We start from the raw sequence: 17,390 nt of genomic DNA, 5'->3' as shown, positions 1-17,390 counted from the left end.
AACATCACATTACTCAGAAAGCATAGTAACAGTAGATTGCGAAAGTGGAAACAAAGCAAAATCCAGAACATGGTTAATGAAACCCTTAAAAAAAGAAACAATTATTGTGTGGTAAGATGGGTTAGATTTGAAGAAATGCCTTGAAGTGAAATGTTAAACTTGAAGTGATGTAGTAACATGATCACTCAGGAAAATGAATAAAGAAAAGCTGGAGGTATATGAAAATGACTTAGAGAGGTCGTTTAGAGATTTTCATCTCTAAACGACTCAAAACTGATTTTCATAAGAAAATCAGTTTTGAGAATAAAAGATTGATCTAAACAGTTGTGAATAAGAAAGCACAGTATGTATGAGAAAAGAATTGATATAACAGTGCTGAAAGAATAAATAGAAGGTACAAAGAAGAAAGGATCAAAACAGATTAAAATTACCGATATTCTAAAAGGAAATAGTATCTATCAAGAACTCAATAGTTAAGTTGAAAATAAAAGAGAATGAAAATAGTTATGGTGTAAGGGATCTGCATTAGGGTGGAAAGCTGCATTATAATGCATAATCATCTAACTTTTACTGGCATCTTTTCTTTTATTTCTAGCTGTTGGACCTTATTTCATTCATTTCTGTAAAAACATGTCCTACTATTGTTAAATCTCTACATTTTATTAAGAAATATATAATTTTCTTAAACAAATCAACCCAGTATTCTAGTACAATCTAAACCTAGGTATTGTAATAGATAGTGTAACTTTTCACATCAGCCAAAGCAGAATTCCAGACAAAAAAATGTCAATCTTTGATCTTGGTTTTATATGGTGTTCAAGGAAGCAATTACTTCACTTTTAATATAATGTAATTCACATTACATTTAATGTAATGTAATGTAAATATAATTCACTCGTAATATTTCTGCATTTCAATTGGTGAATTTAATTACAGTATGGGTCATACTAATATTTTATTTTTTTAAAAAGAACTGTGCCTAATTCCTATTATCTTATTGTCTTTAGACCAGGAAATGTGTTAAGCTATTTTTTGCTTTCATACAAGAATTCAGTAGAAAAAATATGAGATTCCTATATTATTATTTCATCCTTTTGCCAAAAAAAATTCCCCATCAACCTTTGGAGTCTCACCAGAATCAGTAATTGAATAAGAAGTTTTGTTATCATTGACTTATATGTTCATCGTCCACCATTCCTATGTTCCCCACTGACTGTAAGTATAAAAAAATATATTATCAATAACAAGAAGTATTAAAAATTACCTGCATGGTTAGGCATCTGGCTGTATTAAGTATACCAGAAGTTGTTTGTAATTCTTTTTTACAAAATAATTATCATTGAGTAGAATATTGTTAAAGGTTCATTGTTCAAGAAGAATATATTACAAGAAATCTAAGTTTTTAATAAGTAAAGGTAAAAACGAAATATTCCATAGACTTATGTAGGCTATACATCAACATGATCACATTTGAAAAAAAGAATGATTAAAATAGTGGGAAAGCTTCAGAATTCATAAAAATTATTGTGTTGGTATGAGCATTTATTGCTCTCTTATTAACTTTTAAAAATAAGAAAAATCATAAAAATTTTTTATTTATTTCTTTTTAAAATAATAGAATGGCTTGAAAATAAGTAAACAATTTTTGGTTATTATTTACAAGATAAATGTTATCTTTAACTGTAATATTCTTACATTAGTCAATTAATGTGTTAAAAATAATTATGATGGTCTACTTTACTACTGTATTTTAAAGCAAGAGATGCTGTTTCTTAAATTTAATTTTTATTATTATTTTTTTAAATAAATGTTGTTCACATATATTTCTGTTCTGTTATTCTGTTCTTTACAGATAGTGATAATTCCATTTAAGTGCATAGAAATTTACTATTTAATTTAAGTTTATTTCTCAATTAACTGCTTAAAAAAATGTTTTAATGTATTTGAGACCTTATTTATATATTTTATTTGCTTATGAAAGTAGTATATACAACATATTTAGGAAATAGTATGCAGGATGTTTGTAAATATATTCTAAAACAGTCTTGATGTTATCAATGACTAAACTTGAAGTCAGATTTATTTTTCACAGAATTGTTGAACTCCTAAACTATAAAATTTCCCTTACACTAAACAGAAGTTTAAAATAAATACTAATATTATTTGATAATGATCACAATTACCTCATCCAAAGTTCAATTATGGAGTTAATTCAGGTGTATAATTTTTGGGACTACTAATGAAAGTTGAGATTTTATTTAATAAATAAATCATTTAGCTTTTGTTTTTCTTCAAATTTATGTTTCCATGTTAATCAATTATAGTGAGAGAATTAAAATTAAGGGCATCATTTTAAAAAATTTTCAGAAAAGTTATTCCAAAATTTAATACACGATGTCCAGACATAAGGTATTCAAAAGTAATGGCCAATATTTACAAAACTGGTTTCCATAATATCTTAAACGTAGGCTCAGTCGATAGGAAATATCTCCAAGACTTGTTCTTTATACTCTCATGGTCAATGGAATACACTTGCGCAGGCAAGCCAACTCACAATGCAATTGTAGTTAGTTGAGATATGGACCCTACAACTGAAGGTTCAGTGCGTGCTTTGGTTACAAAGTTTCAATCAGTTACGCATATTCAATGGGGTGCAGGAACTGAATGGAATATCGATCCTCCTACATCCAAATCTGTTCTTACTGAGTGAAACCAAAGCAAACATTGAACCTTCTGTTGTGGGGTCCGCATCTTGACTATTATAGCCTCGATATTTCATGTCGATTGAACCTACATTTATGAAATGGCAACTGGGTTTCTAAATACCATCCATTATTTCTGGGTACCTTTAGCCCAGACTTTTACATTAGGAATTTATATTACATTGCATACTTCAAAGGGATCTGAGATCCCTTTGAATCCCTTTGGCAAACTCAAAGGGTTGAGTTTGCCAACAATCTATATGACTTCAGATTTTTTTTTACAAATAATCCTTTAATATTTGATAATGGAAATTATTTTATTATGAGAAATAGTTAAGTTTTGATGGAAAATATTCTTACAAATATTTTTTAAAATATTTCAGATAAATTGCAGTGTTCTCTGTCTTCCCTGGGTATTTTATTATTATTATTTTTTTTTTTATTAAATATTATTTCAGGAGATTTTTTTTGTAGAATATAAAAAATGAAATGAGAAATCTTATCTTGAAATACATTTTTCTATTTTGTGGTTTTGTCAGCATCCTGATTGAATCTTATTTTTAAAATAAACGTTACATACTAATTTATTTTTAGCTTTGGTCCTTGTAACTTTTATAGTTATTGTTTATTTTATCTCGATTTATATGAAAGTAAATCTAAATATTACTCATCAAAGTTTAGAAAACTCAATTGAAAAAGAGTAAGGTGGAGCTGGATTACTGAACAAGTGACTGGCTTTGTGCTACCTATGACGTCCTTTTATGGTACACTATCCCCTCATTTTGCTATTAGTAGTGCCAAAACTACCTTGCCCAGATGAAACCATTGTGCATTTATGCGTTTACACTTTTTAAACTTTGAAACTAATATTTTCATGTAAATTAATTACACTGGTCAACAACATTTAATTTTTTATTTGTTAAATGAAAGTGAATGGCTGATTCATATATTATTTTTTATGCTGATTTCATATATGTTAATAGATTTTCTCATGCTGATTTCATATATGTTAACAGATTTTTTTTCTATCAGGCTCAGTTTTTTTTTTGTAATTGAAATTTCTTTTAAAACAAAAAAATAATTGTGAATGTAATATGACAATATATTTATTACACGCATTTTGTACTCACCTAAAATTTATTTCTTTTGGATTTTCTGCTGTTTGTATTTTATGTTGTATTTCTTTTTGATTTTCTCTTTAAATTCCAATGGTAATCAGCTAAAATGTTTGGGTTCCATTTTCCCTGATATGATTTTCCACTGCTGATATATCTCCTGGTGAAAGCATTCTCCAAGTTCATCACTTATAGCACCAAGATTGTTAGGGAAAAAATCCAAATGTGAATGTAAGGAATGGATTTTGAGTGACATGTTACACCTAAGTTCTTTGTAGTTTTGAATGAGTTCAGTCACAAGTTCTCTGTAGTTACTGGCCTTATGGTTTCCAAGGAAGTTGTTTACCACATTTTGAAATGATTTCCAGGCAGCAACCTCCAAGTCATTCAAACATTCTGCAAATGCTGAACCATTCATTAGTTTTCTTATTTGTGGTTCAACAAATATACCTTCCCTTATTTTAACATTGCTAATATTAGGGAATTATTTTTTTAGAAACTGAACCCTGCACCATTACGATCCATTGCTTTAACAAAATTTTTGAATAAACCTAGCTTAATGTGCAGTGGTGGAAGATAAACTTTTTCTGGTTTTACTAATGCCTGACCAACAACATTCTTCTTTCCTACAGTCAGTACTTCTCTCTTTGGCCACTGCTCTCTTATGTAATAGTTTTTCCTATCCCTGCTGTCCCACTTGCACAAAAAGCAACAGAACTTAGTGTACCCAAGTTGCAGTCCAAGTAAAAACACTATTACTTTCAGTAAAACAAATATACCATAAATATTTCTCATACTGTATCCTGCTCAATAAAAGTTTCATATTTTCGTGAGACTCCTTCATGTGAACAGCGTATGTTAATGGTATGTGATGGATATTTATTTCCAATGTGAAGTAGAACAGCTTTCAAATTAAGCTTTGAAAATAAAAAGTCAATAAAATGTTGCCATTCGTCAGGATGGTGCATTTGCCCTAAAGCATTCCACATCATTACAGTATACTAGGTTTTTGTACTAAGAAAAGAAATTTTCAAATTCTTACTATCAGTCAGGGAGAGCACCTATTTAGTGTGTGGTTGTAAAAGATGGCATCGTTTCAGTTTTGATGCTAGTATTTCTGCTTGATTCTTTAATAAATTTAAATCACGAACCAGATTAATTCTGAGTGATTAATTAAATGGGGTTCAGTATATCTATTTTCTAAAAAGTTTGGATCTCTTTCTTCTTGCTTGAAAGGATAAGATAGATTAACATAAGATTTGATTTTCATCTTCATCTAAGTTCCATGTTTCTGGTGATACTTCAATTGGAAGCACTTATCTATGTGGCACTGGCTGCATGGCAGAGGAAATATCAGGGTATTTAACAGTAACATGTCTAATTTTAGCTGTTATCCCAGATATCTTTGTTACATAAAAATAATAGTCTGTGGTGTGATCCTTCAGTTCTCTCTAAACCATTGAAATTATCTCTACCTGAAAATAAGAATGGTAGTTACAAAAATACTAAGCCTAATAGAATAATTCTGACTTCACATTGGAAATCAGCATGAAAAATACTATAAGAATCAGTTATTCACTCTCATTTAACAAAATCATTGTTGATCAGTATAATCATTTGAGCATCTTAGTAAACGCATAGTTCTTACGTAGTATTTTCTTTTTGGTGACCTGATTGAAATGTTTCCTGCTAGTAATGTTATATTGGTGGAGGCTTTTGAACTGCAGCTACAAAAAGCTAACAGAGTATATAACAGAGAGAATTTATTGTTGTTAGTAAGAAATGCTCACTGAATTTTTGGAATTCAGTTTCTTAAGGTCTAAATATACTAAATTTGGTTAGAGAAGAATTCTGAATGTATTCATATGTTTGTATATATGTGCACTGATCTATAATTATCTTTTTACTTCAGGAATTATTTAACTCATAACCATAAAGTTTAATGTGGAAACTTGTATAGTGACGATTGATTCTGTTAAATTTAAAAAATTTCACTACAGGTTTGGTGAGATACTGAGGGAGTTGCCTTGCCTTGAATAGAATTGAATATTATTAAAAATCGTATTCGGAAATACCTCTAGAAATAATACATTGAATAAAGTATACAAAATAACATTTTATTTGTAAAAAGATTTCTAACTTTTGAATGTTTTAAAATATTAAGTTAATTGTTTTTCTCTAATATTACATAGCATAGTTAAAGATTCTGTCCTTTTAAATATGAGAGAGAAAAATTAGTGTTAATAACTGAATATCTCCTGGAAGCATTCTCTGTTATTTTTCTTTATATGAATCATTATGAGGGTGGAAAGAATGTTCTTTTTAGCAAGTTAAGAAGTAACACCATCTTAAAAATGTATCTTTAAAAAGAGGAGTCGTAAAACTTTTCTAAAATTTTACTGCTTAATTATCTTCTTCAATAATTCTTTATTATTATTCTTCAAATGAGTAATTATCAGGACATGATTTATCTCATCAGACAGTTAAGGTATATTAATCCACCTACCCTTTAAAACAGGATGTAAAAATACTTTTCTAATTTTCTTACTATTCTAACTTATGGATTTTAAATCTTGCCTTATTTTTCTTTGAAATGGAGTTAATAATAGTGAGAACAGTTTTCAAACTTATCAAAAGTGGGTTGTAATAAACCTTTGCCGCTAAGAATAAGAGGTTTATAAATGTTGTAACTTTTCACTAGCTGTCAACGTAAAACTTTTTTATGACATTTTTCAAAATTATTAAATGTAGTCAGGGAGGAATAGTTTTTAACTTTATTGTACATGAAGAAATTATTTAAAACATTTTTTCTTCATATATCCCTTTTCTCTTAACTCTTACTTAATAAATAATTATTTTTTCTAATAGCTCAGAATATTTCTAATATAATTTTATATTAATAATATAATTATTAATATAATTAATATTAATAATAATATAATTTCTAATATAAGTGGTCTAATTACACTTTAAGATAACAGTCAGGGTATCTTATAATGTAAATAGATAGCTTTTACCATTGTCTCTTTTCCAGTAAGCTAGTTTATGATGTACTAGATGCTGTGAAAATGTGATATTGTAAGAGAATTTTTTTAATGTTTTGGTTTTCTAGAAATAATATATTTCATTATTTTAATGGCTTAATTTATCTTATAATAAGATTATTAAGCCATCTGCCTCCCATCAATAATATCAATAATGTATTAATATTTCTTACACAAAATTTTAATGTTTTATTTAACTGAAATCATATATTTATCATTGTTTCAGATGTTTTCTCCATTAATACAGTACTTCATTTATTACGGATTAAAACTTCTTAAGTATGTCATCATTTGGCCTATGACTGTGATTATCAGTGTTGGGCCTAGGAAAAAATGCCCACCAATCACAAATGAGCTATTAATGTTAAGTGCTTCTTCTTTAGCTCACAAAATAAGAACAAGGCAGGTGAGTGGATAAATGTTTCTATTTTTATTTATTTTTTTCAATAATAACAATTTTTTTAATGAGGAAATGTTTTACTTCATTTTCAAGTGGCTTGAACTGCATCTTTAGTCGTCATAGACCAGTAAAATATTCATGCAGTGAAATTATATCGAATGCTATTTCAGGCCAACCTATTTTTAACACTGTTGCAACAATCATGGGAAAAATAATTGTTGTTGACCAATTTAGTCATTTATTAAATTTAGGCAATTATGCTGTTCAATCTTGTTCATAAAGATATTTATCTTCAAAAAACTTACAATTAATAAAAATCATCATTAAAAAATAAAATTATGTTATAAGGAAAAAGCATCAAAATTATACAAATTGAAAATAATAAAACCTAAAACAAAAAAAATTGCTCATAACTAAATAAAAAAAAATTGTAAAAACAATTAGTAACATTTTTTAACTGCCTATATGTAAATCGCAAACATATGTTTCATGTGATTAATCATGTTTTCATGTCTCAAAGCATTTTTTTCTTAAATTTACAAAACTACATAGTTCAATGTTTACAATTTACTTATACAAAATAGTTTACATTTATACTTCACAATACAAAATTATTCCACAAATGTTAGTTTTAAATTTGTATAACTCATGTACAACGCATATCACACACACACACACACACACACACACACACACACACACACACACACACACACACACACACACACACACACACACACACACACACACACACACACACACACACACACACACACACATACACACACACACACACACACACACACACACACACACACACACACACACACACACACACACACACACATTAATAGTGCATATAAACCCATTACATTAATGCATTCTGCTAAGTAGCAATATATAAATATATAACAATTTCTACAATGCAGTAGTCTATATAGCATTAATCTAAAACCACATCTAGTCAGAAACATAAAATACTTTTTCTTCATTGTGTATCCTTTTTGGAATAGTATATCCTTGATCTACTAAAAGTTTATTCTAAGCTGTAGTTAATGATTATTATGAGAGTTAATTGAAATAGTTAGGTCAATGAACTAAGAACAACACTAGAAATCTGTAATAATTGTATATTATTTTGTATGATTTCTAAATTTTTATCCTTACACATGTGTGCATATTTTCTACACACATATATATATATATATATGTGTGTGTGTATATTGTGTGTGTGTGCACGCGCGTGCGGGTGTACAAGTGTACATAGCTTGTAGGTTTAAAACTGCCAATAAAATGATTAAAAGTTATTTAAATTACAAGTTTAACAATAAAGAACTGTTCTGATTGCTCTGATTTATCTTCACATTAATTCATTTTTTTTAAAAACTTAAAAATTACATAATTAATATAAAAGCTGACAAACCTAAAGCTAAAAATGAATGTAATATATTATTGAATTTCTAAATAAAGTATTTTTGAAGAAATAACATTTTATTTTATAAACATATGTGTTTCTGAAACCATAAAAATAGTAAACCACAAGAAATTAATTATAAAAACAAAAAATTAATAAACCACAATGTAAAAATTATAAACATGAAGGTGAACTTAAAATAAACAAAAGAATACATAAAAGTAAAACTAAAATTTAAAATTGGAAATATTTTTTAAGTAAAAATTCATTTAAACTTAAAAAAATTAATAAGAATACTAAGTTCACATTTATGATGTAGAATACCCTTATAATTCTATTCCACCAAAACAAACAGTAGGTATATTGAAAAAAAAAAAAAAAATTATAATAATAATAAAATATCAGTAATAAAACTATTACCAAAGAAATCATATAAATTTTAGTTACTACTCTTTCAAAATTAGTTTTTCTTTCAATGATAAAATTTATAAAGAAATAAAATATAATTTGTGTGAATTATTTTCTTTTAGGAATAAAAACTGAGATATCTATAAATAAATTTGATAACACAATAAATAGGAAACTTAATAAAACAGAATATTTTTTTAATACATATTTTTATGATATCTTTAAAATATTCAAAAAACTTCAATAAGTACATGATTGTACACTTGATATATTATTATAAAACTAAAACAAATTTAAAATGTATTTTTGAAAATGAAAAACTACTCATTCAGGAAAAACAATTACAAAATGGATAACAAAAAAAGTAGTTTGCCATATAACAATCGTTCATCATAATCATAATCACATGACGTTTTCGTCATAATCATATGACGAAAAACATTATGCCAACAATTCATGTTTCAGGGATTAAAAAAACTTTTAGGAAGTTAATAGAAAAAAATCAATTAAATAAAAATGAAACTAATAATAATGCAGTAGTAAAAAGAGATTTTTATATAAATGAAATGAAGAAACTAAAAATGAAGTTTTTAATAAGATAAAAAACTATTACATTTAAAAAAAAAATACTAATAATAAACTATATTTTATATCAAATTTTATTTATATAAATAAATTAAAAAAATTAATATCTTTATAAGATGGGTGTCATAATAAAGCATTTAAGATAAATAATAAGAGGGGCGGCTGAAATGTAATATATACTGGAATGTAACAGGAGAACAAAATGTATAAAATGATATGCTGCCATCTTGTAATTTCCTTCTCTTACGTATTTTTTCTGTTTAACCTCCGGTAATTACTTTTCAGATAATACTTCAGAGGATGATATATATGAGTGTAGTCTTGTAGTCTCAGTTCGACCACTCCTGAGATGTGTGGTTAATTGCGACCCAACCACCAAAGAACCACCGGTATCCACAATCTAGTATTCAAATCCATGTAAAAATAACTGAATTTACTAGGACTTGTTGAACGCCGGAACTCTCGACCTTCAAATTAGCTGATTTGGGAAGACGCGTTCACCACTAGACCAAGCCGGTGGGTTCTCATACGTCTGACATTACAAAACTCATTGACCACGCCCTTTCATCTTCTGTCAGTCGCATTTGTCAGAGTAGAGTTCGTCTATTGTGTCAACGGGTCTAAAAACCACATGCCGTGGTTAAATTTTTGCCGTTTTTAAATATTTTAAAAACTGTATGATTATGATTTCGAAAAAAGTAAACGCTAATGATATTCATCGTCATCTGAAAGCCGACGATGATAATTCTGTCGTGTGATGAAACTGCTTATTGAAATACTTTACTGGATGGGCAATAAAATTTCGTGCATTAGAAGCTGGTAAAGCGAATATAAAGGTAGAACTTCGCTGTAGCCGACCAGTTACTGTGACTTAGAGAGGTTGACATAACCGATTTAGATAATCGAAATAATCGATTATAAAAATTGTATGCGATTAATAATCGTTCGATAGTAGATAGCGCTTATTGAAATGAATCAGGGTAATGATACGTACATAATCATTGCGGCATTACCAATAAGTAATAATCGTAATCGTTACGGACACTATTAATAATCAATCGTTAATGTATACTTTTAAAACAATACTTATAAGTAATATAGTGTTCCGATTATGATTATTAATCGTAAATAAGTTATAGTATATTTTATCAATCAAAACAAAACCAAAACTATTTATTTATATTCATAAACTCTATACAATTGGGTTGGGGATCGTTATAATTTTAAATACAATTAAGTGGTAAATATATTAACCGACCTCCGTGGCGCGAGTGGTAGCGTCTCGGCCTTTCATCCAGAGGACCCAGGTTCGAATCCCGGTCAGGCATGGCATTTTCACACACACTACAAATCATTCGTCTCATCCTCTGAAGCATGCCTAAATGTTAATATTGAAGCATTCTCCAGCGCTTCAGAGTGAGCGGCTGGGAACTAAATAAAACTATTGTACGCTTGCGCAACTATAACCGTGACGGTAGGGATGTTTATTTTACTCAAGTCAGATAACCAAAAGAACGGTCATTTTCGCCCACAAGCAGAAATTTACGGACAGTTGTAGAAAATTTGTATAGAGATCAGATATATATGTAATTATTCAGAGATCAATGTTCAAAATCAGAACACTTCAACTGCATCGGTTTAAAAGATGGCTTTATCCCTACTCTTACACTTATCTCTGCGCATCCGCCGTTTCATTTTATCTTCTATCACTTATTTAGTGGCGCTAATTCATGCTTCTAATTTTATCACTTCCAATATATGGGTCCCCTAACCAGTGATACAGAAATCAGTGCACGCAACTCGCATAAAAGAACAAACAATGAAACCGGTGTTATCAACCGCTTCTGAAACGTTATCGTGAATAGGAAAATGACTTCCTTTTCAGCACGTGATAGGAGACAAAACTTTGGTGCATCATTACTACCCGAAAGGAAAACGGCAGAGCGTGAAATACCAGCATTATGGTTTACTACAGGCAAAATAATTGTAAACAAAACCAGGTATCCTAGAAATAAAGTTCTAGGATATTAGAACCACATACGCCTGTACGTGACTGAATATGTGAAAGCTGGGTCGACTTTAAATTCTGTGCGATACATAGAGACTAAAATACCTTAGGAGACGTGTATGTCGTGTTAGACCATCTTTGAAGCCTATAACTCTATTTCAGTAATGTTCAGCCACACACATCGTGTACAACCACGGAGGCTATAGTAAAGTTGAAATCTAAATATATTCCGAAGTCTCCATAATAGCCAGGTTTGGCGCCCTAAGATTTTCACTTCTTTCCTCAACTGAAGAGGGATTTTAAAGGTATTCATTTCATCATAGATAATGAATTGAAAGAATTAGTTTGGTTGTGAATCAAGGTAAGACTTCCAAGCATTCTTCTTCATTGATGGAATGAGAAAACTGGTTCACCACTGAAAAACATTTTTTTGTCTAAAAAATTTGTTTTTTTGACAAACAGTAATGTTTTGAGTATTTAAATAATAAATTCATTAATTATTGCAATTATTTATTATTTAAATAATCAAAACATGCATTTTAATTTTTTTTATAAAATATTTTCCCGAGAATTTAACATTGGGTTTTGAACATCAGCTTCAGATATTTGTTCATTATGTATTCGTTTGAAAAATTATATAAAATCTTATTGGGGAAATTAAAAAAATATTTAGACTGTAAAATTCAACTTAGAGTGGATAAAGTGCTAATGTATTTTTCAACATCATGAAAATTGTTCAAAATGAAAACTGTTTGTCTTCTTCATTTGACTTTCAGCAGGATGACCTGCTGAAGATCAAATGCATAAGACAAACGTCTAAAATGCCAATTCAAGAGGTTTTTTATGGTCTGCAGATTGGATTCTATTGTTTCTCTTTACTAAAAAAATCCAGTTTTTTATACGTGGTCAGAAGATCAGGCCAGAAGAGGTTCTGTTGAAATTGGGTCAGCTTTAATTCATCATCTACATTCTTTGAATAAAAAGGAAAATATCAGTAAAATCATTTTGTTTTGCGACAAATGTACAGGATGGAATTAAAATTTTTATATTATTCATACATTATGCCATTGGCTGAAGACAGAATCTTCAGACATCACATCTATTCAGTTAACCTTTTCTGTCTGCAGCCACAGTTTTCTCCCGGCAGATCAAATCTGGTAGGGCAGAAAAAATTCTAAAACAACACGTTATATCATAACATGAGAAGGCTATGCAGCATATTAGAGAGAAGTGGGGACAGCAAAAAGAGTTAGGCAAAGAGTGAGTAGTGTGTAGTGTAAAAGCATGGGGAACTGTTTACTCAAAAATCAAAGTTATTAGTAATGTCAAATGTCTTGTAATGAAACATAAATCAAGGAATGGTGTTATTTTCACCAAAGTATGATATATATTTCACCAACTAGAAATTTTCTTCATCAGCTGAATTAGCAAATGCCAGGAGTATCACAGCAAAAAACAAAACAGAAGATTCTATCTTAAAACAGCAGTTCACTGTCATTGGAGAAAAAAAGAGGTGTCATGAAACTAATGGAGAAACATTTTGGAAGTCAATGCGAAAACATTTCGGAGTTGGCGTATTACAAATTATTTTTGATAACTGTGATGGGCAGATGCAAGAAAACGATCCTGGGACAAGTGGTAATTGTGACTGTTTTGTGAATTTTTATGAAAAAATGTGCGACACTTTTTCTTTAATAATTTAATACTGTCCATAAAGACTATCAGTATTGATTTTATTATACAAGAATACTATGGAGGTACGCTAAGTCATTATTCTTTTAACTATTAAAATAAATAAAATGTACATAATTAATACTCTTTTTTTTGGTTTCAAAAGTGAATATATCCAACTTTTTTCATCAAAACTGAACAACTCCATATGTTTTTTATGAAAAACTTTGAAACTAATTAATATTTTTTTAAATGAAATCAGGGTCTGAAATAGTTGCCAAAAACTTATATCTAAGATAAATATAATTTAAAAATACCCACACAACTCTGAGGTACAAATTTTTTTGCATGACCTAAAAATTATGTTTAGCGGATATTTTCACTTTTGAAAATAAGCTCCTCAAATATTTAACTGTAAATGGTGACTATTTGGAATTAAGTAAATGTACATTTATGGAATATTAGTTAGTTTCATTTAACTTTTTTCACTTGTGAGTTTTGAGCGACTGTGAATTACATTTCAGCCGTCCTTTGTAATAAAAATAATTTGAGTATACAATATGAAAAAATTACAGTATGCTAAAATTTTGAAAATATTCGGTATAAAATGGTGTAAAAAATAAATAGGTAATTAAATAATTGGTATATCTTGACTTTACTTGTTAAATTTATATAAACTAATTTAAATAACTTTTATTAATTTTGAATTATAGATTTATTACCAAGAGAACAGATAAGTGTATTTATTTTTTTATAAGTTTTTAAATTAAAAAAAAATTCTGATGGTACCATCATCAATATTGACAACTAATACTTAAATTGTAATAGAAACTTAAACTTAGTGGTTGAAGAATAAGGCAGTGACAAGAATAAAATTATTTTATTTATGATTTTCAGTGTTAGATTAGAGAAATTGTAGGCCGGCAGGAGTATTATGATAATGCCTGTTTAAAAGTCATTTTATATTTATAACATATTTCTGATTAAGACATCAAATGTGAGTTATATTGCACAATGTAACAGATAAATGTACATCCTGTTTTAAAAAGAAATAGTATATAACAATTTATGTGTATTATTGTAATAGTTACGTAGCTTATTACAGTAAGTCAAAACATAAAAAGATCATTATGTGTTCATAAAATTCTATTCAGTAACTCAGCCTCCGGTATTTTTCAATAAAGGCAAGTTTTTTGAATAGCTCCTTAACATGAATGTAATGTATTTAGATGTGTAACATAAAAAAATGTATTCTAAAGATATTAGATTAAAAAAATGCAAATCAGTGGTCAGTGATTCCTTACAATAATCTTTTCAATGAAAAAATTCTGAAATGTATGTATATATATAAAACTTAAATATAAAAATATATTAATATATAAAAAAAACATACACACACACACACATATATATATATATATATATGTGGACATACACACATATATATATATATATATGTGTGTATGTTTTTTTAGAGTAATTGGTAATAGATTTTGACCATAACAATAAATGAACTTATTATTTAAGAGAATAACTAATCAACAAACAAATCTACCTAATTCAAAAAAATGAGATACATTGGTTTAATTTTCTTGATGTTTATGATTCAAGTAATTTTGTTTCTTGAAATCTGTTTTTCTCAATTTTTCCTTGAAATCTAATTTCTCTTTGCTTCAGAAAATGATAGTCTTCCAAAAGAATCTTTACTGATTGCAATTAGATGTATTCTTACAGCTACTTCTACGTCAAGAATTGGTCTTACAACCTCTTTTCTATGTGTATTAACAACTTATTCCTCGCCACGTGTTAAAATTTCCATATTACTTCTTTTTATAATTCTTTATAATATTCAGTAAACTGAATTAGTTTATGCAAAAAATCAAGTGTATGTTTATAAATAAACTGTAATTTAAAGCAAAGATCCTTTATTTTTTTTAAATATTAAATGAGTAAATAAATTACTTAAAAGAGTCCAATTAAAATTGATCTCTTCATATGTTGAATTCCTCTTAGACAGGGAACGTTTATTAATCTTTTAGGAAGAAAATTTTCAGTAAAATATTTTTGTGAAGGTTAAAAAAATGTGTTCTGAATGTAGTCCAAAGTTAACAATATATATTTCTTACATGCACAATTATTTTCTCCACATGTTGCGAACATAGTTGTCAACTTTTAGTTTTTCTTATACAATAAAAGAATTTTATAACAGACTGAAAGAAAGTTTTGATGGGAAATTCCCTACAATTATTAACAAATAATGTGTAATAAAATTTAAGGTATATATAATTAAAATTTTTTCCCCATTTAACAGTTAGGACTACAATTATTGGAATAAAAAGGAATTACAAAATATTTAATAACCAATGATTTTTTTCACACTCACTATAAATTAACATGAATTTTTCAGTTAACATGTGTTGAAGTTATATCAGCTTACATTGGAAGAATTAGAGATGTAAATCCAGTACTAAATGCTATCGTACAAGACAGATTTCATGATGCTATGGAAGAAGCCCATGCTGTAGATGCGTTGCTTGCAAATAATACAAAATCTCCTGAAGTAATTGCTGCAGAAATGCCACTTCTTGGTATTCCCCTGACTATTAAAGAAAGTATTGGTGTTAAAGGTGAGCCAGTAATTCAGCTTTGCATGTAGTTGAAGTTACAAATACAGGTGTAGTTACATAAATACTATATTTATTTAGTTAGAAATACTTTAGTTAGAAATATAAGTGGTATGATTCTTAAGGCTATAACATCCATGAGGAATCAGCTTGCTAGAACTGTTGTACAACCTTTAACCTATCTGTATTATGAGTTTTTCATGTTTGTTAAGTAATTACAGTTAAGTTATCCCCTTCATTACATTTTTGGTATTTTTCATATTCAGAAAAATTCTTCTATCAGTGAATAAGAATAAATAAATTAGTAATACTTAGATGAAACCCGCCAATTTGGTCTAGTGGTGAACGCATCTTCATAAATCAGCTGATTTTGAAGTTGAAAGTTCTAAGGTTCAATTCCAAGTAAAGTTCTTCGGTGGTTGGGTTTCAATTAATCACACATCTCAGAAATTGTCACTCTGAAACTACCAGACTACACTTCACTTACACTCATACATATCATTCTCATTCATACTCTGAAGTAATCCTGACGGTGGTTCCGGAGACTAAACTGAAAAAGAAAAAAGTAATACTTAGATGAATATTGACTGTTACTCAAATTAGTTCATTAAATAGTGGAGTTACTGATTTCATTCAGTTATCTACATGAAAATAATTATTATAAATCCGTTTTTAGGAACACATTTGTTTGTAATTAAACTATCAAATGAAGTATTCAAATGGTTAAGATTAGGAACGCATATGTTCATTAGAAAATTGACAAAAACGCTCTGCAGCTGATAAGTACATTCCTAAGTAGAGATGTTTCGATCTATTTAATGTAGTACAAAGAAATATAGAGTAAACCTGTTCTTATTAACATACATGCGATAGTATATGACAAATGATACAGGTTGAATTATAATATCCTCGCTTGCATTACAATATCTCCAAATTTTGCTCTGTATCTCATCATAGTTCCCAGAAATATTTGGATTATTGGAATTGTATTTTAAGGTAAAGTGTATAAATATCCAATATTTTTAATATAAAAATATATTTTAAATATGGAGCAGTGGGTCTTTGTGTTACCTAAGAGGCTGCAACATAGTTTGAAGCACATGATAATATTCACTGCATATAAGCAAAAATAGTCTTCCTCAGATCATGGAGCTTAAGAATTCTGCTTAAAAAATTGAAGACTGTTAAAATTTTATATATTTCATTTCTTATATAAAAGGTATGATGTGCTCAAGAAAGTATATTTATTTTTTGATTATTTCTCCTCTCCCCTTTTTTACATAATTTCATAGCTACATTATACGTATTTTCATACCAAAAAAAAATTTTATATCAACTTAATTTGTTAATTATACTTAAAAACTGGTAATATTTTTAAAGTTTCTAATATATCTAGTTCTGACACAATTTGTTGTTACA

At 28.4% G+C, this 17,390-nt stretch overlaps 1 protein-coding gene across 4 annotated transcripts in view; it reads left to right on the top strand.

Moving 5' to 3' along the window:
• The window catches only part of LOC142332122 (fatty-acid amide hydrolase 2), a 138,071-nt gene that overhangs the window by 73,523 nt on the left and 47,158 nt on the right, over positions 1–17,390 (top strand). For all 4 annotated transcript variants that reach the window (XM_075378386.1, XM_075378380.1, XM_075378370.1 and 1 more), the window contains exons 2-3: positions 7,088–7,267; positions 15,755–15,974. In XM_075378386.1, the coding sequence (XP_075234501.1) occupies positions 7,088–7,267; positions 15,755–15,974 (400 nt within the window). The remainder of the gene's footprint in view (positions 1–7,087; positions 7,268–15,754; positions 15,975–17,390) is intronic.

Source organism: Lycorma delicatula, chromosome 1 (assembly GCF_047948215.1).
Source record: "Lycorma delicatula isolate Av1 chromosome 1, ASM4794821v1, whole genome shotgun sequence".
Taxonomy (NCBI): Eukaryota; Metazoa; Arthropoda; class Insecta; order Hemiptera; family Fulgoridae; genus Lycorma; species Lycorma delicatula.
Note: the sequence above shows the minus strand (reverse complement) of the source record. Positions and strands in the feature narration are given on the sequence as shown.